The sequence below is a fragment of the Oreochromis niloticus genome, linkage group LG23, assembly GCF_001858045.2.
Source record: "Oreochromis niloticus isolate F11D_XX linkage group LG23, O_niloticus_UMD_NMBU, whole genome shotgun sequence".
NCBI classification, from domain to species: domain Eukaryota; kingdom Metazoa; phylum Chordata; class Actinopteri; order Cichliformes; family Cichlidae; genus Oreochromis; species Oreochromis niloticus.
Window position 1 is genome coordinate 29,236,670 of NC_031986.2, and position 25,577 is coordinate 29,262,246.

The 25,577-nt window shown below is 41.1% G+C and overlaps 3 protein-coding genes across 4 annotated transcripts in view; 1 reads left to right on the forward strand and 2 right to left on the reverse strand.

Moving 5' to 3' along the window:
- LOC100703972 (tumor necrosis factor receptor superfamily member 14) overlaps positions 1–8,189 on the reverse strand; it is a 53,173-nt gene extending 44,984 nt beyond the window's left edge. Inside the window, exons 1-3 of one of the 2 annotated variants that reach the window (XM_013270738.3) lie at positions 8,137–8,189; positions 7,556–7,679; positions 7,311–7,450 (exon numbers count right to left, since the gene is read on the reverse strand). The gene's annotated coding sequence lies outside the window, so the exon portion shown is untranslated. Of the gene's footprint in view, positions 1–7,310; positions 7,451–7,555; positions 7,680–7,924; positions 8,106–8,136 lie in introns of those variants that run through there. The other variant, XM_013270739.3, reaches the window with a different exon arrangement.
- A 2,792-nt stretch (positions 8,190–10,981) lies between these two features.
- On the forward strand, positions 10,982–13,671 carry LOC109196945 (zinc finger BED domain-containing protein 1-like). Its single transcript, XM_019351601.2, has 2 exons — positions 10,982–12,193; positions 12,401–13,671. The coding sequence occupies exons 1-2, from the start codon at positions 11,691–11,693 to the stop codon at positions 13,050–13,052; spliced, it is 1,155 nt and encodes a 384-aa protein (XP_019207146.1). The 5' UTR covers positions 10,982–11,690; the 3' UTR covers positions 13,053–13,671.
- A 5,654-nt stretch (positions 13,672–19,325) lies between these two features.
- On the reverse strand, positions 19,326–24,168 carry LOC102082670 (tumor necrosis factor receptor superfamily member 5). Its single transcript, XM_005451109.4, has 10 exons — positions 24,011–24,168; positions 22,672–22,804; positions 22,438–22,531; positions 21,559–21,684; positions 20,979–21,134; positions 20,148–20,235; positions 19,895–20,074; positions 19,787–19,806; positions 19,653–19,691; positions 19,326–19,543 (listed from the first exon to the last, which is right to left on the reverse strand). The coding sequence occupies exons 2-9, from the start codon at positions 22,711–22,713 to the stop codon at positions 19,660–19,662; spliced, it is 738 nt and encodes a 245-aa protein (XP_005451166.1). The 5' UTR covers positions 22,714–22,804; positions 24,011–24,168; the 3' UTR covers positions 19,326–19,543; positions 19,653–19,659.
- Positions 24,169–25,577: the final 1,409 nt, after the last annotated feature.

Below are 25,577 nucleotides of genomic sequence, written 5' to 3' on the forward strand. Positions count from 1 at the left end.
AATCCAGCAACCGCACGCTTCGGAGTACGCGCAGTTGGCGTACTACGTACGGCGCGTATTAGGAAGTACAAGAAGTGCGGAAGTGAGAGGCTTGTTAAATGGGAAGGGCCTTTCTCAATATGCGTACTTGCGTTCTCATGTACTCGTGATACGTCATCAGTCGGAGACCAAGTACTGTTCCAATTCGAAGTATGCATCAAGCCGAGAACGCGAAAAAGTCCCGGATGTGTTCTCGCTCCGCCCGTTTTATCGAGCATGCATCAGTGGTGACTTGTGTGGACTTGATACAGCTAAATATCCCAGAATGCATTTCGTCCAAAACTCAAACGCGGCAATGGCGGACGAGCGGGGCTAAAAACTTTTAAATATTACTCTTTCTGGGTCACAAAATAAACTTTTAAGTTATTTTCAAGCTAGAATGTAGCTGTGTAAACTTCAAATATCTGCTCAATTTATCAAGATATCATATATTTCCAAACGCGCTCCGACATTTTCGGAGACGTCTGTGACCTGCCAGCTCCATAGCAGACAGCGAGGTCGAGGATTATTAGAGCCGGCGAGAACAGCGGACTCCCGGAACATCGTTTTCAACGATTTAAGTCATACAGAATAGATATCAGAGCCTTAAACAGGCTGACTTCTGCTAAATGGGTCAAACTGGGCAGAAAGTATACAAACACATAACATCCTTATGGAATATGATGTAACACTATAGATCAACTTACCTCAAAATACATAAAGCATATAAACAATTACAGCAATACGATACAACAAACACAGCAGTGCTACTAATCCAAAATACTCAAAGCTTCATAGAACTGAAACAAACATTTATTTTTAGCTCCGTTCTGCTGCTGATACATACTTTAGGTTTCTGAATATTAAACTTGTTGCTGCCTTTCATAGTGTGTAACTTGAAGGGCCTGAGTACTGAAAACACTGGAATGATAAAATTATTTGAACATTTCCTAATAAGACTGATTCAGGACAGACAATTAGTGATGTTAAACTTTTCTAGCAGTCCTTCACAAACAGGGAACAGTCTGTCTATTCTCTCCATCTGTCAGCTGCTGCTGGCTCTTCCTCCTCCTCTTCCTCACACACTGCTGAGTTTGTCCTGGTGGATCATCAGGGGTGCAAAGCCTCACAGATGATGTGCAGCAGTGGGTCCCTCAGTCTGTCCTCACTCTGGACACTTGCAGTTGTCACACATGGAACTCAAATGTGTGATAAGCTGCAGGATTCAAACACAAGTGTAACTTATAAATACATGTTCATACTTTTATTCCACAATCAGAGAGAAAGAAACAGAGAGAGTGCAGGACAGACAGACAGGTGACAGTCTCAGGTGTATACACTGCTACAAAACAGCACAAGAGAAGGAGGATTTAGTGTTTGTGTTATTACGAGTGCTAAACAAGAAGAGTTCCCAGATGGTACAGTGGACACATGAGTGACTCCTGTGATTAAAGCATCTTTCTTTCAGCTTAACGAGTGAACCGTCAGCTCGTTCAAACACACGTTAAAGTCCGTTTGGCTCGACACCACCGAACAGAGGCAGCAATATAACATAGCTAACATTAACAGTGCAGTGAATCCTGCTTGTGCCGTCATATTCAGGACTGCAAACCGAGCAGCATCACCGACTTTCAGCTTGTTGTGTTTGTGGATATATGACTGACTTTAATTATCCATAAAATCATCACATTCTCTGTAAGATTAAGGTCAATTATTGAACAGCGTATATCTGAAAGTAAAGGCTTTAAAACCAAGTTAACGCTGAAAGTACAAACATCGCTAATGTCACATAACTTTGACGACATGTGGCCAACAGTAATGTTTTAATGTTCTTCATTATCAAACATTCGCACATAAATAAGTGGCATATTATTCAGTACTTACTTTTGAAAGTTTACTCTTTGGCCGCCCGCTTCAGTCATCCGCCGTTTTTTTTCTGAAAAAAAAAATATCCACACCCAGCCTTCAAATTTGGGCAAATGAAGGGCCGCATTTGGAATTGGGACATCCTTTGTCGCTTTGCTGTGACATAATCGGTCTACAAATGCGCACTATGAAGCATGCTGGATTAGGACACAGCTTGAGCCTGACAAGTTGAAGCAGGAGATGCCAATTTAAGTCAGAGGAAGTTCAAATGTTCTTAAATCTGTAAAGTGCTCATTTCTTCCTCTCAACATTGGTCAGGTATGTTTTAAATGTTGTATAGATCATTTTATGTCTCTAGTTTACCCATCTTACTATCTCATTGAATTTTATGCTGTTTTAGTTCAGCGGTGGCTTAGTTTGTAATGAAGGTGATGCTGTAACAATATCAACCCCAAGATTTTACAATTCACCTTAAAGCAAGCTTCATGCCATCAGTAAAAGAACTCTTTAACTTTAAGAAGAAGTGGAAGTGACAGAGAGGGCAGACCGTCACTGTTAAACTGTCTCTGATAACCTGGTGGGTTTCTGGGAGAAAGCTCTTTGACAGTGGATCTGTTGTTGGACAGTGTGTTAGGATGAGGGTATTCGGACCTGTACCTGCATTATCTGAAGAGCTTTGCCTCTACATCTTGTTGCACTGTTTTCCTTTAAATAAACTTGAATTTCTGTGAATTTTTGTGTCCACCCACACCATCATCTGTGACTCAGAGTCTGAAAGAAGCCATGCAAACCCACCCTGCTGCTGTTCTGTGGATCCAAACCACAGAACCGAGCTTGTTTCCAGATGTTTTCCTCTCTGAGGCTCAATTACATTTCTGTTTTCAGCTCCTTGGCAGCAGAGTGCAGGTTCATTTCTGTGTGCTGGACCTCAGATTTAGTTACCATGGTTTGTGTGGAATTGTCTGGGTTATTAATCATGTCTCTATAAACACAGTAAGAACAGATGACCTCAGTGAGCAGGTCCAAAACTCAGTCCGGCTCTGCAGTCCTTTGTTTCTGTCTCTCTGTGTGATGAGTGGGCAGTATGTGCACACAGCTGTGATCTGCAGAGTTACACCCACCCTTTCCTGATGCAGGACAGTGTGTAGCAGCACAGGAGACCCCGAATGAGATTAATGAGCCTTTCAGGGGTGATGAACATAATTCAGATCGTAAAGAGTGAACCAGGTCACTCAGGTGAAGGTGGTTTCTCTTTCAGCTTTCTTTAAAGATTACAGCAGCACCACCCACTCACATAGCTACACCACACTGACACTACTGTAACTCTCCCAGAGTACAGATTACAGTTACATTCAATGAAAGCTGAGCAGCACTGAGGAACATCGACTTTAACAACAACATTTTACAGGGAGAGATTAAGCTCTACAATAACCTGCAGTGTCCTACCAGGAAGTCTTTTATTTTGAAAGTATTTCACAAACAACCAGAGGGAATGCAAGGGACTTTCCAAGCTCACAAATACTTTCACTTTCACTCTTGACTGTGTCCTCACATAAGTTTTTGTTTAATTCTGGGTATTGTATATGGAAAGGTAGAACTAATTGAAGCTTCTTCTGCAACATGTTTGCAAATGTGTCACACAACAAACAGCCCTCACATCTGTACAACAGCATTTTACAGCTGCAGCTGTGGCACAAATGTGTGACAGCTGCAGCTTGCATTAGTCCAGCCTGTACACATGCGATACCAGCTGTGCATAACAAGGTCACAGAAACTCAATATCCTATTCACACATAAAGGTGAAGTTGATTGCTACACCAGTCATATCAAAAGTGAACAACACATCCAATCCACACATGCAAAAAACAAAACAAAAACAAACCATTCATGTCCATGACGGTGAGACAGTGGACACCTAAATAGTGGAGGAGGTACAAACTGTGGGGAACATTTGGTTGCTAATAAACAAGATAGACGGGCTAACAGCGCGAGCACGGCGTCAGAGTGAATATCAGGATCAGCTGTCAGTGAATATCAGCTGGCAGCTGTGGCTACAATGTAGCTTGCCATCACCAGTGTATGAATGTGTGTGTGAATGGGTGAATGACTGAATGTAGTGTAAAGCGCTTTGGGGTCCTTAGGGACTAAGTAAAGCGCTATACAAATACAGGCCATTTACCATTTACCATCAGGAGTGTAGCTTGATGTGCCTCTTTGAGGCAGAGTTTGCTTTTCCTGTTAACAACAGGTGGTGTAACCCTGCTCACGTAACAATCAAAGAGCAGATTGTTTGCCCGGACATTGAAATGTGCGTTGTTGGACTCGGGCCATTTTATTTGCCCAGGGAATTTACCCATGTGATGTTGGTGGCTGTTTACATTCTGCTAACCCCACAGCTGTATGTTACACTATCCACTCTGTCATAGCCCTGTGACAGACTCCATATCTAGCACCCATATGACTTCATTGCCATCTCGGGTGACTTCAACCTTGTCACTTTGGACAATAGACATACCGACATTCACACAGTATGTGGGGGGGGAGAATTTTAGATCCTCCAGCTTCACTGTGCTAATATTTTGCTAACCATACTTCTGTAGCTAGACACCACTATAAACATCATTAAATACAAGCTAGTCCAACTAAACTAATCCCACATTTGTGGTGTTAGTTTACTTACCTCTGCCTTACATTGATTTATTTCTGATTGCTCTGAAGATGTTAAATACTCTGTGATGAGTGGCAGATTAAATCATAACACTAATGATAAATATACATGTATATAAACAAAATGTATAACTTCTATCATGCACACGAACAGGCCTACCATAAAATTTTTTAAGACTGATAATCTGAGGGGGCAGGACATACTTTTACTTTCTGTTTCAAATTGACTGTTTGTTTTAACAGCAGGTCCGAGGTCAGATTCTGGTTATAAAATCATTGAAGGATTGAATTGAATCCAAACATTTACAAATCTGTTTTATTTATACAATCACCAACAGGCTTCAGGACACAAACAGGCTCCACCACCAACCATGAGGCCAGGACCAGGCTCTAATAACTGAGGCTTCTTTATTAGACTCCAGGTGGAAGAACAGACTGAAACGTCAGTAGTACATACCGTACTGTACATACCACATTTCCACATACCATGCTGGCACATACCAAGAGCTGAGGTGTAAACTTCTGTGTGAGTGTACAGTGGCAAGTCTGCTCTCCGTGTGCGTTTGTTTTTTTCAGTTTTGTTTTATTTTCACTCTAAAGTATTTAACCTTCCATTTAGCGTTTCACCACTGTCTTTGATGCGACTCTGGAAAACGGGATAGCTCGCTGCCCATGCTACATTCACTGGGCCTGCCACCGTAATCTTCATGTGTCCAATAATTTAGTGGGAAACTGAGTTTTTCTGCAAATTCTATCTATCTGGACAGTCTCTTGTTGTCTCTCAACTAGACTCTCAACTAGACAGAAAAACGACAGGTGTCAATGCAACAATTTTTCAGCATCTGGAATTTATCCCATTCACTATTTTATCTGGCCATGCCCACACACAGAGTTTTCAATTCTCCGCCACTAAAAACAGCGTTAATCAATGCAAGGCCTGTGATGAGTAAGACTTTCATATTCCATGACCTCTTTGTCTCCTATAATTTGGACTTTCTTTTTATGACTGAAACTTGACTAACCACCAGTGACTTAGCTGCTTTTGTTAAACTGACTTGTGAAAACTGCCTTACCACACCTAGGACCTGCATTAGTGAAGGCAGTTTGGTAACAATCTTTAGAGATCACTTTAAATGCAGAATGATAGCCTGAAGGGACTCCACTAGTTTTGAACTACAGCTGTTTATGCTGGATCTGTTCTCTCCTGTACTCTCTGCTCTAGAGTATAAACCTCTTAACTATAACAAAGATTTCATTCAGGAATTTTCTGACCTTCTGTCTGTCACTTTGCAGACCACTGACAAGCTGCTGATCCTTTGTGACTTTAATATCCACATGTATTGTCCCTCTAAATCTTTGGTTGCAAAAATTTCACAACTTTTGGAGTCATTGAACTTAACCCAATCTGTCAATGGCCCCACAAACAAGCAGGGACAGACTCTAGACCACATCTTGTCATTTAGGCTTTCAGTGATCAGTTGTGAGGTGCTGTGTGTTAATCTGATCATAAACTCATTTTGTTTAATATCCCCATTCTCACTCGCCTCGTAAACAAACCCCGACCCCCCCTTTTTTTTTACTCTAGCCCCTATAAAATTTGAGAGCAGCTTGACATGTTAAGCCGCTTTTGCTACATCTCCTTTAGCCACCTTTAATGAAAGTTCTCCTCACCCTGATTAGCTACTTGCATGCTTTAGTTCAGCTTGCACCAAAATTATGGACTTAATTCTCAAATGCAGATGGGATAAATTAAAACCTCAGCCTTACTTAAATAATATCACCCATGCCATCAGGCAGGAATGCTGGAAAGCAGAGCGAAAATGGAAGAAAGATAAGCTCCTTGTCTCTCACCAAGTGTTTAAAGATTGTTTGAATCAGTGCACCATCAAGGCAGAAAGACCAAATTATTTCTCTAAGATTATTGCAAATAATTCTGGCAACCCTAAAGTCCTGTTCAACACAATGAATTCTGTCCAGCATCCCACCACTACAGCCATATCTGAGACTGCCTCACTCACGTCATTACAGAAAAAAATGATACTATCAGAACACATATTCTGCTCCCATCGTAAGACTCTTCTGGACCACGAACATCTTCATCTTTTTTCACCCATTTCAAACCATCTCGTTTGATCCTACTGATATAATCACACAGACGAAACAGAGTTTTTGCTGTCTGTATGTGTTCCCTACGCCATTTCTCAGAAATGGGCTGAAGAAAGTCTGCCCTAACATCCTCGCTATTGTTAATAGCAGCATCTGAAATAGAATTGTTGCTCATTTTCTTAAAAAAAGCTGCTGTCCAGTCACTTCTCAAAAACCAAACAAAAAAAAAAATAACAAAAAAATAAAGTTTTTGGATCCGTCAGTTCATATCAAATTTAGACCAGTCTTGAAGCTGCCATTTTTGTCTAAGGCTCTGGACAAAGTTGTCTTCCACCAATTGTTCCCATTCTTAGCTACAGATAGTATTCTGGATCAATATCAGTCTGGTTTGAGAGCCTTCTAGAGCACAGAGTGTGCTCTACTGAAGGTGTCCAATAATGTGCTTTTAGCTGCTGACTCTGGCAAAAGTACAGTTTTCATTATTTTGACCTGAGTGCAGCATTTGACACTGTTGACACAATCCTATTCATATATATTCATTGCAAAAGTATTTCATAACACAACTAATGATCTAATGATCTGGAAATCCCCAAGAATACTCAAAGTCAGGAATGAGAGACTGATACTTTCTGTTTGTACTGATGCTCACTAACCTGGTCACGCCGTGTTGGTCATGTATAAAGGATCAGAAAGTAGAACTAAGAACAGCTCTTTTCACAGTGTGATTCTGTGAAGAAGCAGTCACACTGATGTGATTGATTCCAGGAGAGGAGGTCCAGGTACTCCAGGTAGTCTGAGGGCACACAGTCAGAAAGCATCACGTGGTTTCAAGAAAATGGAGGTCTGCACAGAAACTGATCAATCCAACCAAAGACTGAGAAAATACAACCAGACTGACCTAACTGGCTGATACGACAAGCTGGTGATGACTGACTGAGGACAGAGGAGCAATCAGCTGATTTTTGACAGGAAGGTGGAGCAACCTGGAGGACGAAAGCAGTCCTGGAGGACAAGAGAGAAAACTGACACACACAAACAAACACAATTAAGAGGTGTAAACTGAGTAAAAGATCCTAAATGTTGTCACAGCTTCAGGTTGTTTGTTCCTTCTACACTTTAATAACCTTCTTTTTCTCATTAACATGTTTTGTGTGTTATTCTGACTCTCTGCATGCTCATTAATAAAAGAATGATAATAATATTAATAATGCTGATGTTTTCCAGCAACTAAAAAAGAACAAACAAAACCTAAACTGGGAAAACTAACCTGAAACTAGAAAACCTGAGACACGGAGGGAATGACACACAGGAGAAAAGTCAAAGTAACGCAAACGACCTGACAAGGAGTAAAGCAAAGCACACGCTATAAATGCACAACCAGGAAACAAGGAAATGGCAGACAAACAGGGAACACAGCTGACACTAATTAAACGAGAGAAGGAGGAAGCAAAACAGAATACATTGACATAAAACACGGACCTTCAAAGCAAGGGCGGTTATTGAATTGTCCCCACCAGTAATTTGATCTCTTCGAGTAAAGAAAAACAAACCCGATAGAAAGAAAAAAACAATCTGTCAACGTCTCAGTCACCCAGCGGTGCAGAAAGGGTTAAATTACGTTCGCTACTGGAATCCTACGTCATGTGACAAATATGTCCAATGTCATTGACTGAGCCTTTCAGGGAGCTCTGTTTAGTTTTAACAGCGGCAATCCTGCGCTGCGAGGACCTGCAAGGAGGAGAGGAGGACGGCAGCAAAAAGGAAGAACCTGGATATAAGAAAGTATTTTTCAAAGAAACCTGTATGTCACTCAAAGTCAAATTCACTCATAAAATGTGTCCGTCTTAGTAACGTTACAAGCTATGATACATGCGAACCCCCGATTTTTCTGGGAGAATCCCGAATTTCAGTGCCCCTCCCGAAAATCTCCCGGAGCCAGTCAAGTTTTACCTGTATTAGAAAAAATATGCAGTAAGACTGTTGGATAACATGAGACAGAGCCTGTGTGCTGAGCTTGTCCAGTCAATGTCCAACCCTTTGTGTTGTGAATTTTAAAAGCAGACAGAGTGCTTGATACTAAGCCAAATGCTTTAATTTGTTGCTTATGATGTGATAAAGAAGTGGCATTCCTCCTCCAACCACAAATAGGAAGCTGCAGTATCACTGTTTGTACAACACTCTCGAGGAGACCTCTGAGCAGGATGGCTGCAGTCACACTGCTCTGCTTCTCCCTGCTGTTCACTCTCATCAGAAAAATGCAGACGAAGTTATCGTCATAAGAGAGGATAGAGATTCTTGGGAATTTGATTTCCCAGGTAAGGACCACTTCTGCACAACCTCCAAATTTGTTGGTGTAGATACTCTTGTCCTGTGGAACATCTCTGACCCCTGGGACACGAATGTCTCGATACATGAAGATCTGACAAGACAACTATAGTTCTTGAGACATTTTATGATTCTCCTTCATTTGCTCTCAACAACCTGACTGACTCGGACTCTGGACTGTACCAAGATACCTGCTGGATTCAGTCCAGCATGACAGGTGAGAGAAACATCAGCCTGACTGTGTGTATGACAGTAAGTAAGACAACAATGGATATTCGATAAGCAAATAACCACCATTGAAACTTGCTGAAGTATGTGAAAAAAAACTATATAAAGAAATTATATCTGCTCAAACATTAAAGTGACACACTAATGAACAAATATTTAGGATCAGATCAGATTGTTGGCATGATGAGGATCAACCTCTTTGTTAATATTTTTATATCTCTCCTGTTGTATTGACTGTAGAAAAATAAACAGAAAAAATGAAATCAAATTAGAGAAATAAACATTTCTGATTGTTTTACTTTTTGGAAAATAAAAAAAAAAACTAAGGAAAAATTAAGAGTTAAATAATCCACATCAGTGCTGTTTTCAGTCACTTAATGGAAAAGGAGAATGAGGAGATTGTGCCATCTACTGGTAAGAGTGAGTTAGCAGCTGAAGATAAGGAAAATAAATAAGGAAATAAACAGCAAATTCATACAGAAACTTATAAACACCTGTTTGTATGTTGTGAAAAGTAAAAAGCAAGCACCTTTAATTTGGTTTCTAAGCGCAGGAGACTTTGAGGTGCTCTCTGAAGGAGTGCAGCATTGATTTGGAAACTGATGAGGACAAAAGTATTGTTCAGATCTTCCTTTATAATTTAAGATCATTTTCATCCAAATGGGACAAAGTAACCATTCCCTGGGTCACTCTGAGGAACCACTGTTCATTTCTCTGGTGCATTAATGACAGAGCCCTCTTCTGTCACAGCATGACACTTCCTCCTCCATGTTTGACAGCTGATGTCACACACTGTGGAACCATCCTTTCGCCTACTTGACGGCCCACAAAGATCCTGCGTGATGAACTGAAAATTTCAAATTTTGATTTCTAAGTCCATAATACCTTATTCCAGTCGTCCAATGGTGGCAACCCTCTTTGTCTTAGCAATGGCTTTCTTGCTGCCACTTGTCCTGTCAAACCTACAGCTCGAAATCTTCTCTTCACAGTTGAGACTTGCTAATTACGACCAATATTAAACTGTGCTTGAAGCTGTTGTTCTGTCAGCCATCTTTAATGCAAGCTGTTAACTTTCGGCAATTGTCGTCTGATTCAGTTGTGGCTTTGGGTCTGTCAGACCTCTTCCTGTCAGAGTTTGTCCCAGTTTCCAGGCCTTCTGATGGTGAGGGAAACTGTACTCACTGACACCTTTTTCAATTTCTCTGTAGGTGTTACTTTTAAGTGTTATGATGGTCTGTCTGTCTTTGATAGTTAATTGCTACTCAGTCGAAATACTAATACAGTCTAATACTGTTCAGCTGTTGCTCAGGAGGGTATGGTACCACAGTGTGTTCCAACACTGCTTTTATACAGACAGAGGAGGTTGTATATAATGCAGAAAAGTTGGAACACCTGTAGGAATTAGTAGCACTAGCTTCCAAGGCTTGATCAACCTCCTGTGCTGTAGAACAGCTTTAAATGGTTAACCTATCCCATATGGTAAAAAAATATATTTTAAAATATATATTGAAATATATTTCAAAATATACAAAAAATGGCCAAAAAATATATGTGCTAAAATACATTTCAAAATATATAAATATATTTTGATATATGTGCTAAAATACATTATAAAATGTATTTATATTTTGAAATGTATTTTAGCGCATATATCAAAATATATTTATATATTTTGAAATGTATTTTAGCACATATATTTTTTGGCCATTTTTTGTATATTTTGAAATATATTTCAATATATATTATAATATATTTTGAAATATGTTTTAACTATAGCTGTCGAAATTAACGCGTTAATTGCGATAATTAAATTTTGGAATTAATTACGTTAGAATATTTAACTATTTAGCGCAACACGCAGAAAAGTCGCTCCCATAATTCCACTTGATTTGTTTACCGCGCCACTGAAAATGGAGAAGCAGGAACAGGATGGCTTTCTGGATGGGGAATTTAAATACAAGAAGAACATAGATGGGACAATAAACAAACGCGTTGTAATTTGCACTCACTGTAGTAAAGAGTTTCAATTTCACCGTTCAAATTCGACCTTAAAATACCACCTTAATGCCAAACACGCGTTTGTCGGGGCAGCAGCTTCACCCGGCCTGCGTCAGACCACTCTTAGTGAACGCAGGCCACTCGGTAAGTCTTCTTTGGACAAACTGACCGACAATATAGCCAAATGGATAGCAAAGGACTGTAGACCGCTAAGCATTGTGGAGGACAAGGGCTTTGCGGATGTTTTAAAGGTTGCATCTCAGGACGCATCCTACAAGCCCCCAGCGAGAAGCACAATAACAATTCGAATCCACGAACTGTATGAAACGGAGAAAAAGAAAAAAGAAGAGGCTTTAGTTCACACAGAATGCGTGGCTCTGACAGGAGACCACTGGACATCATTGAGTAATGACAATTAACTGGGAGTTACTGCGCATTTAATCACTGAAGCCTGGGGTCTGACATCCTTTGCGCTGACTATAATGAAAACGGAAGAGCGGCACTTTGCGGAGGCTTGTGCAGAGCAGTTCCAGACTGTTGCTCGCAGGTGGAGAATTGAGGAGAAGGTGACAACAGTAGGCACGGACAGTGCGCGCAATATGATCGCCGCGGCTCGCATCATGCCATTCAATCACATGCCGTGTACCGCGCACATTCTACAGAGATGCATCACAGTGAGTCTCGCAGACAGTGGCTTTGTCACTGCGCTGGCCAAATGCCGCAAAATTGTTGGCCATTTTAAGCACAGCCCAGCAAACACAGCAGAGCTGAACGCAGAGCAGGTGTCACTGGGGCGCAAGCAGGAGCCGTTGGCCCAGGACGTGCCTACGCGCTGGAACTCCACGCTGGAGATGGTGAAGCGCTTGATCCGCAACCAAACTGCAGTAACCGCGACTCTGGATAAACAAAAGCATAAACTTGTCCTCCTGACGCCTCCAGAGTGGGACAAACTCCAGAGACTGGAGACACTTCTAGAGCCCTGCAGGTGAGCCTGTCATTGTGACCATAATTGTAGGTTTAGATTAAATGTATCAAACATACATCTTAAATCAGTTTTGTTATTATGAAAATGTCTTATTTAAAAAATAAATGAAATCAAATATTTTATTAATATTACCTAGTATTAAAAAGCTTTTTTTAATTTGCTGTCTTATCTGTGTGTGTGTGTGTGTGTGTGTGTATTCCACTGCAGATATGTGACTGAACTGCTGGGAGGAGAGGCCTACGTCTCCTGCTCTGTAGTTCTACCAGCCTTCTGCCACCTGCGCCGTGTCATGGAAGTAACTGATGAGGACCCTGCATATGTGGTGAGGTTTAAAGAGAAGTTTAAGGAAGACCTTGCTTCCCGCCAGGAACATACCAACTATGCATGGCTCCAGATCGCAACTGCACTGGACCCACGTTTTAAAGACCTACGCAGTGTGCCCAAGACTGACAGAGAAGCAGTGTGGACCACACTGGCAGGCATGCTGCATGAAGACTCTCCTAGAAGATCACACACTGCAGAAGAAGGTCCAGCCAAGAAGAGGCTGAGCCTGCTGCAGATGGACTCTGACTCTGAGTCAGAGGAGGAGGTACAGCAGGACAGAGCCATACAGCGCTACAGAGCAGAGCCCTGCACTGCCTTAGAGGACTGTCCCTTACAGTGGTGGGCAGCTCATGCAGGAGCCCACAGCCAGCTGGCCCGCCTTGCTCGCAGATACCTGGCCACTCCTGCCTCCACAGTGCCCTGTGAGAGGCTGTTCTCTGTAGCAGGGCACATTGTGAACAAGAAGAGGTCTGCTCTGCACTCAGAGAACGTGGACAAGTTGGTTTGTCTCAGCAACTGGCTGAAGGATGAGTAGACCAGAGGACCGTGTGTTTAGAGCTTGTTCTATGGTTGAATGTGATTTAAACAATACTTTTCACTGTTGTTCATATTTTTTTGCACTAATCTACCTTACCCAAAAGGATGATTGGAGATTTTTTCTATTTTGCCTGTTGAATTAGGCCTATGTTCTGTGAACTTGAAGATGTATATGGATAAAACAATGTGCTAGATTTAAACGGGTGGAAAACATTCAGTAAAAATCCCTCACAATTATTTGAAGCCCTGTTCTGCTTGTACTGCTTGTACTCACAATTAATAATAAATAAAACAAACAAGTGTGTTAAAAACCACTATCTGTCCCGATTTTTACACATATATACACATATACACATATATTTCGAGTTGCGATTAATCAATTTTTAGGCTGTGATTAATTCGCTTCCAGCACAACACCCAGCCTACGTCAGACCACGCTGAGTGGCCTGCAGCGTGGTCTTAGCATTAAATAACACTAACAAGTGTGTAAAAATCCGCTATCTGTCCGTATGTTTGCACACATTTTGGTCATATTTCGAGTTGCGATTAATCATGATTAATTAATTTTTAGGCTGTGATTAATCTGATTAAAAATTTTAATCATTTGACAGCCCTAGTTTTAACGCATATATTTTTTGGCAACTTTTATATTTTGAAATATATTTTGAAATATATTTCAAAAAATGTATTTAAAATCATTCAAAAATGTATAAATTTAACCCTTCATATATTTCTAAGAAAACACATTCACATTCACATTTCTAATTAATTAAATAAAAACGTATTTTAAATAAAGTAAACAGTATGACTGTGTCAGAGCTGAACTGTGATCAGTGTGTTCAAACTAGCAGCTACAACATGGATGTCTGCATACGTCAGCATGTGAACTGTACTCTGCCTCAGACAGACTGATCATTATATATCAAAACATGAATACACACACACACACACACACACACACACACACACACACACACACACAGTCCCTTTCACTGGTCCTGCTTCAGCATTCAAAGCGGTTTATACAACTTGCCTCATTCAACCATTCACTTTTTCTACATAAGTGCTCTAGCTAACAGTAGCATACACTCATACTCTGATGGATGAATCAGAGAGCAACTACAGGTTCTTATCTTGCCCAAGGATATTTGGCTGATAACAAGGAGAATTTAGTTCTACATTGATGCAGGCACTGAGTGAATAGATAATGTAAGTGTCTGTTCAGTTAAATATTTCTCTGGCTACAGATGATAATTAAGGAATCAAAGTGTCACAGTTTGAAAAGCTCCTGGACTGGTTCGGCCGTGGTCGCTTTTACACAACACTGGATTGAACCAAGGGTTACTGGCAAATTCTCTTATCTGCGGAGTTCAAGGAAAAAACAGCCTTCTCCACTCCGTACAGTTTGTACCGATTTGTCACACTTTCATTTGGCTTGCTGAGAGCCCCTGACACTTTTCAGTGCCTAATGGAATGGGTGCTGCCTATGCTGCCACCTACTTAAATGACGTCATCATCCACAGTGACACCTATGCAGAGCATATGCAACTGGTGGTTGCAGTCCTGGAATCCCTGAGGCAGGCGGGGCTCACAGCCAACCTGAAGAAGTATGCAGTTCAATGGACGGAGATACAGTATTTGGGTTGCTGCATTGGGGGGGTGTGGCAGGGTGTGATTTATGGCTCAGATGCAGGGGAGGGGTGGAGCAGTGAGTTGGTAGGTTGCTAACATGTCTGTATACTACATTAAAGATAGAATCCTCCACCTTAATACACCTTTACACTTTGCTACATCTTTGATCCTAGTGCATATCAATGTGCATCATTCACCTGTCAATATATCCATCATACGTTAATCAAAAACCGTGTTTCTTCCCTGTTGGCTGCTGCTGGCACCATCCCATGAAAGAGGTGGCCATTTTCAACAAAAATGCAAATTTTTTAGTCTCTGCCCCGCCCCTTGCTTTGAGGCATGCCCACAAAAAAATCAGTGGGAAAAGTCTAAAAATCAAAAATTAGATTTGCAACAAAAAAAGAAAGAATATAAAATAAAAACAAATATTAAAGAAAGTAATACATGAAAATAATTTTTTCCTACTTATGATGTCACAGCAAGGCAACAGGTCAGATAGATGGGGGTAGAGATTCCCCCAATGAGACTCGGTCCTGTGCAGTCACCTTAAAGCCTTATCAGAAGTGACTGCTGAGTGGTTGATATGTGGGGAGGAACTGGGACTTCAGCGGAAAGGGAAGAACCACGAAAAACGTTCAAGCTTATAAAACAGAGCAGGAAGAGCACAAGGAGGGGTGTGGTTTTCACTGTTATACACTCTTCCGTAGGGATGGGAACGCTGTGTCGAGCTTCCACATTGTTCCAGAGCAGTTCTAATATGAGGTTTATGCTAATTCACATAAATTGAACTTTAGTGGGCAGAGCCAATGTAAAAAATAAACAAAAAACTATACAGACAGTGATAAATAAGCATCAGTAACCAGCTGAACTATCACTTAATAACACACGGAGGGCATGGGGAGGTCCTGATCAGCAGGAAAACTGTGAAAAGTTTTAAAATATAGTTAAAAATAAAGCTCAGAGTCCCTCCCCTTCTTCATATTTCAGACCTCACCAGGAGTACACAGTAAACACACATCATTTTGATCACGACAAGATGAAAAACAAACTAACCCATCCAATCTGCTCTGCTCACCAGAGTTACTCTGTGGAGTAACACATGGACAGGTTGGCAGTCTGTTACAGGGTTAACTCACACAGACAAGCATTCACACCCACAGCATTATAAACACAAACTCTTCATTGAATTTCTTCAAGCTTGTGCTTCATTCAGTTCTGTGCTGCAGACGGTGGATTAAACACCTTCACTGACTGCAGGACGATCCAGACTGGAGGAAGCAGGAAACTCAGCTGGATTCATTCCTGTCCACTGTGTCTGCTCCACACTGAGGAGAGAAACACTTGCACAAACTGTGACTGTTCAATAAACCCAAGTATGTAATCCAAATGAATCCTTTCTGTCCTGACATATAAGATTGGACCTTCGTCAGCTCAGACACATCCAAAGCAAACGCAGGATGGAAGTGAAGTCAAAGCTAACACTAACCTGGCACTTTTTTGAACTGCAGGTCCTTGAAGGGTAATACAGTTTGAAGCTGGAGGATCTCTATATAAATATCCGATAGCAGCTAGGTCCCCTAACTTTCAGCAGCTGTTGAAAGGATAAAGTTGTGGTATGTCAGTGGTTAGAAATACCATTTTTACTTTAGGATTAGTTTAACACAAAGTCAGGGCTGACCCGGGACCTTTGCTGTGAGTCACAGTGCGCAGCATAAAAGTCCTTTCACATCGGACGCAGGATGTGCTGCTAATGCTAACTAAAGGCAAAGGATCCAGAATTTGTTGCGCTGGCTGCTGGGCTCTGTGGGTTTTTGCAGGAGCTCTACCTGTACTAGATGCACCTGCTCCTTGTCGTTTCTATGTCTGACTTTATATCCTCTACAAGAGTTTCTGTTTTTTTTGCTAGTTCTTCAAATTTTCAATAAAAACATGTATGCCAATTCATAACGAAGAAAGCTTTGTAATGAAGACTGTCATTTCCAAAACTTGATCTGCAGTTCAAAAAAAGCGCCCCTCCAACAGCCAAACCCATCTGTTCTCTGATTGGATTATTACATTTGTGATTGACATGACATTGACCAATCAGATGAAAGGAAGAAAAATAGGGTCAAAATTCGTACTTGTAACTTGCAGGGTTTTTTTTTGGCTGAGTCCACACACAAATCTTTTTTACACATACAAAACTGATTTACAAGTACAAAATATTTATGACCACATTTTGAGTCCGTAGTGCTGGCATTGACATGAGTCTTACTGATAAATCTATTTCTTTTGACAGAAGAAGAAAACATTTCTGAAAATACACAATAATGATGCAAGACATGTAAAACATTTGTAAGTGGGACACTGAGGCCTCTGGAAACAATCAGATGGAGGGTGTGACCCGTTGTTTGCCTGGGTTCTGTCACATGTAGGGATGGGTATCGAAAACCGGTTCTTGTTGAGAACCGGTTCCCACTGTTTCATTTCCTTGGAATCGTTTGCCATTTTTGCAAACGATTCCCTTATCGATTCCAGTCGCCCCGCATGACGTCACCACGTTGCGGAGCGTCGGAGCGTACCTGGCAGGAAACACGGCGCCTAAGCAGCTCAAACGCTTAAAAGTTTGTTTATACTTTACGAGAACGAATGACAACAGGGCAACTTGCAATACTTGCAAAGTAGATATTTCATTAAGGGAGGAAACACTACGAATATGCAAAAGCATTCGCTCACAAAACCGCTCCGGACTCGTGAATCTCAACCCAGCAGCAGCAGCGGTAACGTTTGCACGTCCTCTCCCGTTAATGCGGCAGGTAAATAATCAACTAACAGTGCATATTATGTTAGCGCGATCTGCTTTATTACAAAACCTGCCATTACTGTGCATTTAGGTGACCGTGATGAGACAGACAGACAGAGTCTGGCTGGCGTTCGCTGGCAGTTGTCGCTGCAGTCTACCGGTAGCGTCTCTTTTCAGGCCCGAATGTCACCGAGCAGTGACTAGTTTGTGGTCAAAACCTTGCAGCCATTTGCCACAGCAGATGGTAAGTGAATGTGTTTAATTGTAGGCAGGGACATTACTGGATATTCTTGTGTAATTGCTACAGAATAATTTATGTTATACTTTGTTATTGCTACAGAAGAATATTTATTTTATTATTTTACATTAACAATTTTTTTTCCTGGGGACGGTGTCACAGGGAATGGCTGTGGATCTCTTAAGATCTCACTGTTGGGTTTATAAGGCCATGTTACTCCTAAATTTCTATCTTGTTGAAAGAGAAGATATAAAACAGTTCTAAGCTAATCGACCTTAGTGTTCTCCTTTTTAAAAACAAGAATCGATAAGAGAATCGATAAAGAATCGAATCGTTAAACAGAATCGAAAATGGAATCGGAATCGTTAAAATCTTATCAATACCCATCCCTAGTCACATGCTGCTTAAAATTAAAACATTTTAATAAAGTGGTCAACTGTCCGCTGTCAGAGCTGCTGCTGCTGTCAGTTATAAATGTTAAAATAACCTGAAATTATCACACAGTCAAATGTTATCATTTTGGAAAAAAGTTCAGCAATTATTTACAGGAAGCCACATCTCTGGGAGGAGGATTTATAGTGAGGAGTAATACAGGAAGAGATACAGAAATATTTATTAAACCTAAATATTTACAAGTCACAAAGTTGTCAAGTAGCAAAGTTTTACAATTATAAATGTTTTCATATTTCACACAGTCCCCAGCACTCCTGTTGGTACGGGGCTACATTCAACTCTGATCAAGTCTCTGTAATGAAGTCAGGCTTTCAGGTTTAAAAGTGTTTTTTGGTAAAGGTGTCAGTAAGAAGTGCAGGATCTGAACTGCAGGGAATGATGAAGCTATCAGTGGATCCAGTTTTGTGTTTTTCTTCCACATATGATACGAAGTTTAACCTTTCAGTCAGGTTGGTTTCAGAATGATATAAAGAGGTAATTTTCTGCTGGAGATTCCACCGTCTGCAGGATTCTTTAGACTCCGACGATATGAAGAGTTGGTCCCAGTCTAAGAGGATGTAAGCTGGTATAACCCAGCAGGAGAGTATTGCTCTGGTTAGGATGTGAGCTGTGGTTTCTGCTGAGGCTTTATAAATGGTAAATGGCCTGTATTTGTATAGCGCTTTACTAGTCCCTAAGGACCCCAAAGCGCTTTACACATCCAGTCATCCACCCATTCACGCACACATTCACACACTGGTGATGGCAAGCTACGTTGTAGCCACAGCCACCCTGGGGCGCACTGACAGAGGCGAGGCTGCCAGACACTGGCGCCACCGGGCCCTCTGACCACCACCAGTAGGCAACGGGTGAAGTGTCTTGCCCAAGGACACAACGACCGAGACTGTCCAAGCCGGGGCTCGAACCGGCAATCTACCGATTGCAATTTATAAAGAGAGAACAGTCCTCTCCAGCCTGTACAGCAGTCTACAAAGAATATTAAATCCAGATCTCCACTGACAGTGTAGGTAAAGGGTCCCATGAGGTCTTCTCCCAGGACCTCTGCAGGCCTGCTGACCAAAGTTTGTTGGAACTTTCCAGGTAGTGTCTCCAATTTGTACAACTGATGCACTCTGCAGTGTTGTACATGATCCCTCACATCCAGACCAGTACATGAGTTCTGGTAATTATTTATGTGTTTTATATCTTTTAAGATGGCCCCATGAAAGATGATCATGGTATTGGTGGACTGGTGGTGGAGGGAGGATGTGACACAAGTCTGGTACAGTGTGTCATGAGGTAACTGGATCACTTTGCTCTCCACAACAACTGGAGCAGCACAGGAAGAAGCAGATGGGTCACTGAGGGATTCCTTCATTATGGTCTCCATTTGCTCTTTTATCACCTGCACATTTGTGGGAGACACATGAAAAGGCTTCTGTTTAATAAACACACTCTGTTACATCTGTAGAGACATCAGTGCAGCTCAGTCAGTGAACAGCTCACTGTCCTACCTCCTGGTTATGCCATCGGTAAATGTTCCTCATCTCGGCCTTTTTAAATGAAATTTAAAAACAGAAAAACCTCATTACATAAATCAATGTGATCATGTGATGCAGTGAACACTGAGAAAGAGAAACAAACATACCTTCTTCTTTGATTGGTGGTCTGTAACCAAAGCAGTGAAAATTATGTCAGTGTCAGAAAATATGATGATGCAGTAAATTAAACATTTCCATTGTTTTATCATCCTCACCTGTTAGACGGAGCCCTCTTTTTTAAGTGCCAATATAATAATCCTCCTCCTCCAATAATTACAATTAAAACAGCCACAGCTGCACCAACAGCTGCTGGGACATTAACACTGCCTTCTCCACACTGAGCATCAGCTGCAGATGTTCCTGCTGTTATCAGCTGAAGGTTGAGTGAGTAACATCTGGAAGGACAGAGGGACACTGTTAAAGGACAGTGTACAGATGTTGCACATGTGTCTCTGAAGCTTCACTTACTGTGTGTGTGGCTGACAGGAGTGAAATGTTCCATCTGAAAATGTTCCACTGCTGCAGGCAGAGCATTCAGTGTCTGTGGAGGCTGTTCCTGATGACAACAACAACAACAACACGTGTGGATCAGTGTGGACTTCTGCCGTCACACACACCAAGAAGCTTTGCTGTGCAAACTAACAGCAACACAAAGACTTGATCAAGAACTTCGGGACTCATCTTCTTATTCTATAAGATTTTTTTGTTTTATTTTTTAAGAATCATTTAAGAATTTAAGAATCCACATCCAACATGTGTGGATCAGTGTGGACTGACACTCCGACACCTTCAACTTAATCTGCCCTCACTGATGCTGAACACCACCTCTCTGCCAGTATCCATCTGTCTTCACTCTCATTGAACCTCCAACATTAAAGGTTCATGTTATAGATCAACAATAAACTGATCAATGAAATCTTTTTTTTCCATGTTAGTCTTTACGTGTTTTTTTATTTAATCTGGAGATTTTAGGAAGCCGTGTTTTTATTGTCTTTCTACATGAGTCTCATTAGTTTCCTAGTTTAATATGAGTTAATGATCAGTCAGTTTGATCCATGCTCCTGGCTCTGAACTACACTCAGATGTTTCAGCATCTTTGGTTTCCTTTACTGTGGATAAAATAATTCACCCGATCAAAATTAGCCTGTATGCTCAAATCAGACAGTTCTACATGATGTAGCTAAACACTGATGTTTATCAATGTTCATGTTGACCTCTGTGAATACCACAAATATGATCTGTAAATGTTTAATAAGCTCAGTCTCCCTGAACTATCCATATTTAAAAACGCAGACCTACCATATTTGCTGATGTACTGTCCTGGTTTACAGTGTTTGTGTTCCTGTGCTCTCTCACAACTTTGTCCTGTAGTGTGGACACAGTAGAATCCCTGCAGTGGTCCACAGACTGTATCTGATGTTTCTGTACACGGTCTCTTTACCTTCAGACCAAAACCTGCCAAAATAAAAATAAAAAATTAAAAATGTTTCATGTGTTTGCGAAGACACTTCGCAGCTCTGAGTTCATCATGTCTAAAGTGACTTGATACCAGTTGAGCCACCTCGAGTCTGAAGGAGGAAGCATTGCTTTGCTGACTCGTTCATTAAACATCTATGTCACATACGTGCCAACCCTAACCCTGGAACAGACATGCAACACCATACACACACTACCTTATCACCACAAAGTCTAACTGGCTCCAACAATGTCAGCCTCGCATGCAGCTCACTGTGAGCTTAGCTGGGAAAAAACATCATCTTGAATTTCTGGATAAATGCATAAAGACGTGCCTCAATGTATTTATCTGATATAAAATTAGCAGAAAATGATCTCATTCTGTTGTGACTGGATAAAATACGAGCCTTTAGCATAACTGTACCTGAGTAACAGCTTGTACAGGGAGTACATCGATCCAGTCTATTGGGTTCTGCAGTGTAGGTTCCATCCACACAGGGCAGACAGGAAGTATCCCTGTCCACAGTGCAGTGATTTTGCACCCTACTTCCTGATGAAAACAAAATCAACATGTCCATTCAAAGCTTACATTTTTATATTGTGCCTTTATGTTTTGTGCACTCATTACTCGGGATGGAAATTGATAAGGATCAAGCAATGCCAATTCCATTATTGATCCTCAGTGACTGCTCTTTGAGAGTCACCAATATCACTAAGCAGGATATCAAAGACATCATTGCATGCTGTGCGCATGCTGGAGGGTTTCCCTTTTTCTCTGTGGTGTGATCAGTGTTGCGACTCAAGAAAGTAATCTATTACATGTTATTCCTTACTTTTGTTAGATGTAATGCAGTACCCTAAATACTTGCCAGAGAAAGTAATCACATTTGTCGTTTCTCTTTAAAATGAACTGAAACAGTCTCATAACCACAATTTAACAATATAAACATTAGGCTACAGCCACACACACATTTCTGTCCTAATAAGAACACAAAGAATCACTCTTATAGTACGTAGTATGAATACAAAGTTGACAGTGCAAAGCTGTCACCATGGTGATTCTACTGTAGAAACAAGAACAGGTAGAAAAAGAGGCTGCAGCCTGTCTGATCATCAGTCTGTTACCCTTTGAAGTTCAGGCTCTGGCTGCTGGGCTGACAAACTGAAATCAGCTGATTGTCTAGAGAGTGCAAGAACCCCTAAGTGGAATCGATATGCAGGCAGACTAACAATTCCAAGAAACTTGAAGACTGGGAACAGGTTCTCGATTCCCATCTCTATTCATCATTCAGGTGGCTCTTACCTGAACGACACTTTAGACAGCAAAGATTTCCTAAGTCATATTCTCCTGGATGACACGAGAGGCTAAGACCACTGAAGACTTTCATCAGAAGTATCTGAGGACAAAAAAAAGGTTCTAAATTTTAATGTGACCATCCACTGCTTACAGACTAACAAACAGCATTAGGAGAAGAAGACATGGAGTATTAACATGAAGAGGAACCAGCAGAGGGCACTCTGCTGGTAAATATCTTACCAGAAATGCTGCAGCATTCACAGGTTTCCTTCTTGAAGACATCTGATCTGACAGGCTGAAGGTTTCCTTGGTCCAAAAGAAGAAACTGGAGATTTGTAATGGAGTTCTAACAGGAAGAACAGCTGGACAACATCTGGAAACACAGAGAAATGACAGGTTACAGATGAGCCAGCACCAGGCCTTAAAGGGTTCCAGAGGATGATGAACCAGTGACTTTAGATCAGGATTACTGAGACATGACGAAGCTGATACTGTTTACCCAAGGCTTCTCACACACACACACACAGGTGACACGGGTGAGAGGGAGAAAGTGAGACAGGTGAGCGTAAACCAGACAGAGGCAGGATTTTGGCAGGTACTAACTGCTCTCGTTTTGATTTTTATGGGGTCACTTAGCTCAGGAGATAGAGCAGGTCACCTGCTGATCCCTGGCTACTCCAGTCTACATGCCAACTATCCTTGGACAAGATACTAAATGATACTAACTGTAGACAGAAGCACTTAGATACAAAAAAGCATAGAAAAGAGTGTTTGTGTGAATGGATGAATGAGTTGTGTAAAGTGATCAGAGTAGAAAAGTGCTATATATGAACCATTCCATTTACCATAATAAACTGTTTAACCTTTAACACTTTATAAATCTTCATTTTATTTTAACCTCTTCAAGTCTAAATATATTGACAGCACTGACACACAGATAGGTCTGACACACAAAGACGGGTGTCACTGGAGATCACACTGAGCTCTGAGCATAACCTTCCGAAGTCCACACTGCATACAGGTTTATACAGGCTCTGTTATCACAATGTGAGAAGTCTAGAGTTCAACGTTCAAACAGGTGAAGTGTACGAGTTAAACCTTCAACACAAATCCATCGATGATTAATCCCAAATCATGATGTAATGATTTTAATGCATCTATTCATGTTGAGTATATAACCACTGAGATGAACAGCAGCTTCTGCAAGACTGTAATGATCAGTATGAGTGTATTATGATCAGGATTATGATACTTTATGAAACTCAAAAACGTTAACTTTATTTCCACAGACACCGGTCTCTGTTCACTTTACCACTACAACCAACACTTAGCGTCCTGAAGCCCCAGCAGGGGTGGTAAAGAAGTCGAGTTGGTAATTAGACGAATCTAATATAAACCTGTATGTGTGTCACATGAAAGAAACGTCCTCTCAGAGAGAGAAGTATAACCGCTCGAGCCGCACCTAGTTAGCACAATCTGCTAACGGCGCTAGCTGCATTCTTGTGGCTGCAGTGGTGTAGTTAGATAGCTGCTACCTTGACTCTTACATAGGAATGTGCTCGCTGCTGTGCTAGCTCACCTGTTCGAGAACAGTTCCCTGTCCGTGGATGATAGACGGTTTTATCCACGCAATCCTCTCAGCGTCCCCGTTAGCACCAGTTAAGTTAAGCCACTTAATCTATTTTTTTTTTTGTTCTTTTTTTCCCCGTGCTTCTGCTTCTTCCGCTTATCGTCTTTCCTCTTCTTCTTTATATTTTTTTATTGGCGGTTGCCAAACAGCAAAATTGTGCATTACTGCCACCAACTGGTGTGGACCGAAATGTCAAAAAAATCAAACGAACATTCAAATCCTCCCAAACAAATTAGTCTGCCTTAAAAAAACAAAATATGGCCTGATAAATTTTACCTCTCAGTTTCTTACGAAATAAAACAACCAACTCCAGTTTCACTTTCATATCACCAAGCTTTTAGATCAATTGTCTTTTTTCAGCATCATATTTCTGACAATGCGTTAAACGTGTTCTATTGTTTCCTGTGTTTTCTGTTGCAGTCACACTCCCCTGTACGGTGTTCCCCTATTAAAAAATGTGCTATTCAAACCGGTGTGTCCGAATCTAAGTCGAGATATAACTGTCCTCTCTCCTATTCCTTCTCATTTCTTCCATTTTTCTTTGGATTTTGTAAAACCATCGCCCTTTCCTCTCTTACTCCCATTGCTTTTGCCATGTTTCTTTCATTTTCTCCCGTATTCTACTCTTAATCTCTGTCCTATTAACACTGATATCCATATACACCAATGGTCTCTTTGTAGCTTCCTTTGCTGTTCTCTCAGCCATTTCATTTCCCTTAACTCCATGATGCGCTGGTACCCATAAGAAGGTAACCATAAGCCCCAGCATAGTCATTCTGTATAATGTTTGCTGGATCTCTATCAGAATGTCAGGTCTGCAATCTGAGTGACTGTCTTGCAAACTAGCCAATGATGAAATCGAGTCTGAGCATATCACAGATCTTAGTGTTCTTGCATCTTCAATCCACTGCACCTAACAGTATTGAAACAACTTCTCCTATGTATACGGATAATCTGTCAATGATCAATTTCCTTACTTTGATTTTAAATTCAGGAACAATAAATGCAATTCTGTTTTGTTTGGCTGTATTCTTTGATGCATCTGTGTTTGAAATAACTGTAATACTGATCAATATATACCTTAGGCATCACATATTTGCAACAGTGCTCCGATGTTTTCGGAGACGTCAGTTACCCACCAGCTCGATAGCTAAACAGCACACTACTGCCACATCGTTTTCACCCGTTTACGCCAATAATTAAAGTCAGTCATATATCCACAAACACAACAAGCTGAAAGTCAGTGATGCTGCTCGGTTTGCAGTCCTGAATATCACGGCACAAGCAGGATTCACTGCACTGTTAATGTTAGCTATGTTATATTGCTGCCTCTGTTCGGTGGTGTCGAGCCAAACGGACTTTAACGTTTGTTTGAACGAGCTGACGGTTCACTCGTTAAGCTGAAAGAAAGATGCTTTAATCACAGGAGTCACACATGTGTCCACTGTACCATCTGGGAACTCTTCTTGTTTAGCACTCGTAATAACACAAACACTAAATCCTCCTTCTCTTGTGC

Excerpts from the sequence above, each read along its gene's own strand:
- LOC109196945 (XM_019351601.2), top strand. The coding sequence starts at position 11,691 with ATGAAAACGGAAGAGCGGCACTTTGCGGAGGCTTGTGCAGAGCAGTTC. Across the intron at positions 12,194-12,400 it reads ACACTTCTAGAGCCCTGCAG|ATATGTGACTGAACTGCTGG; the intron begins GTGAGCCTGTCA and ends ATTCCACTGCAG.
- LOC102082670 (XM_005451109.4), bottom strand. The coding sequence starts at position 22,713 with ATGTCTTCAAGAAGGAAACCTGTGAATGCTGCAGCATTTCTG. Across the intron at positions 20,236-20,978 it reads ACAGTACATCAGCAAATATG|GAACAGCCTCCACAGACACT; the intron begins GTAGGTCTGCGT and ends TGTTGTCATCAG. Across the intron at positions 20,075-20,147 it reads TCCTGTCAGCCACACACACA|ATGTTACTCACTCAACCTTC; the intron begins GTAAGTGAAGCT and ends CTGTCCTTCCAG.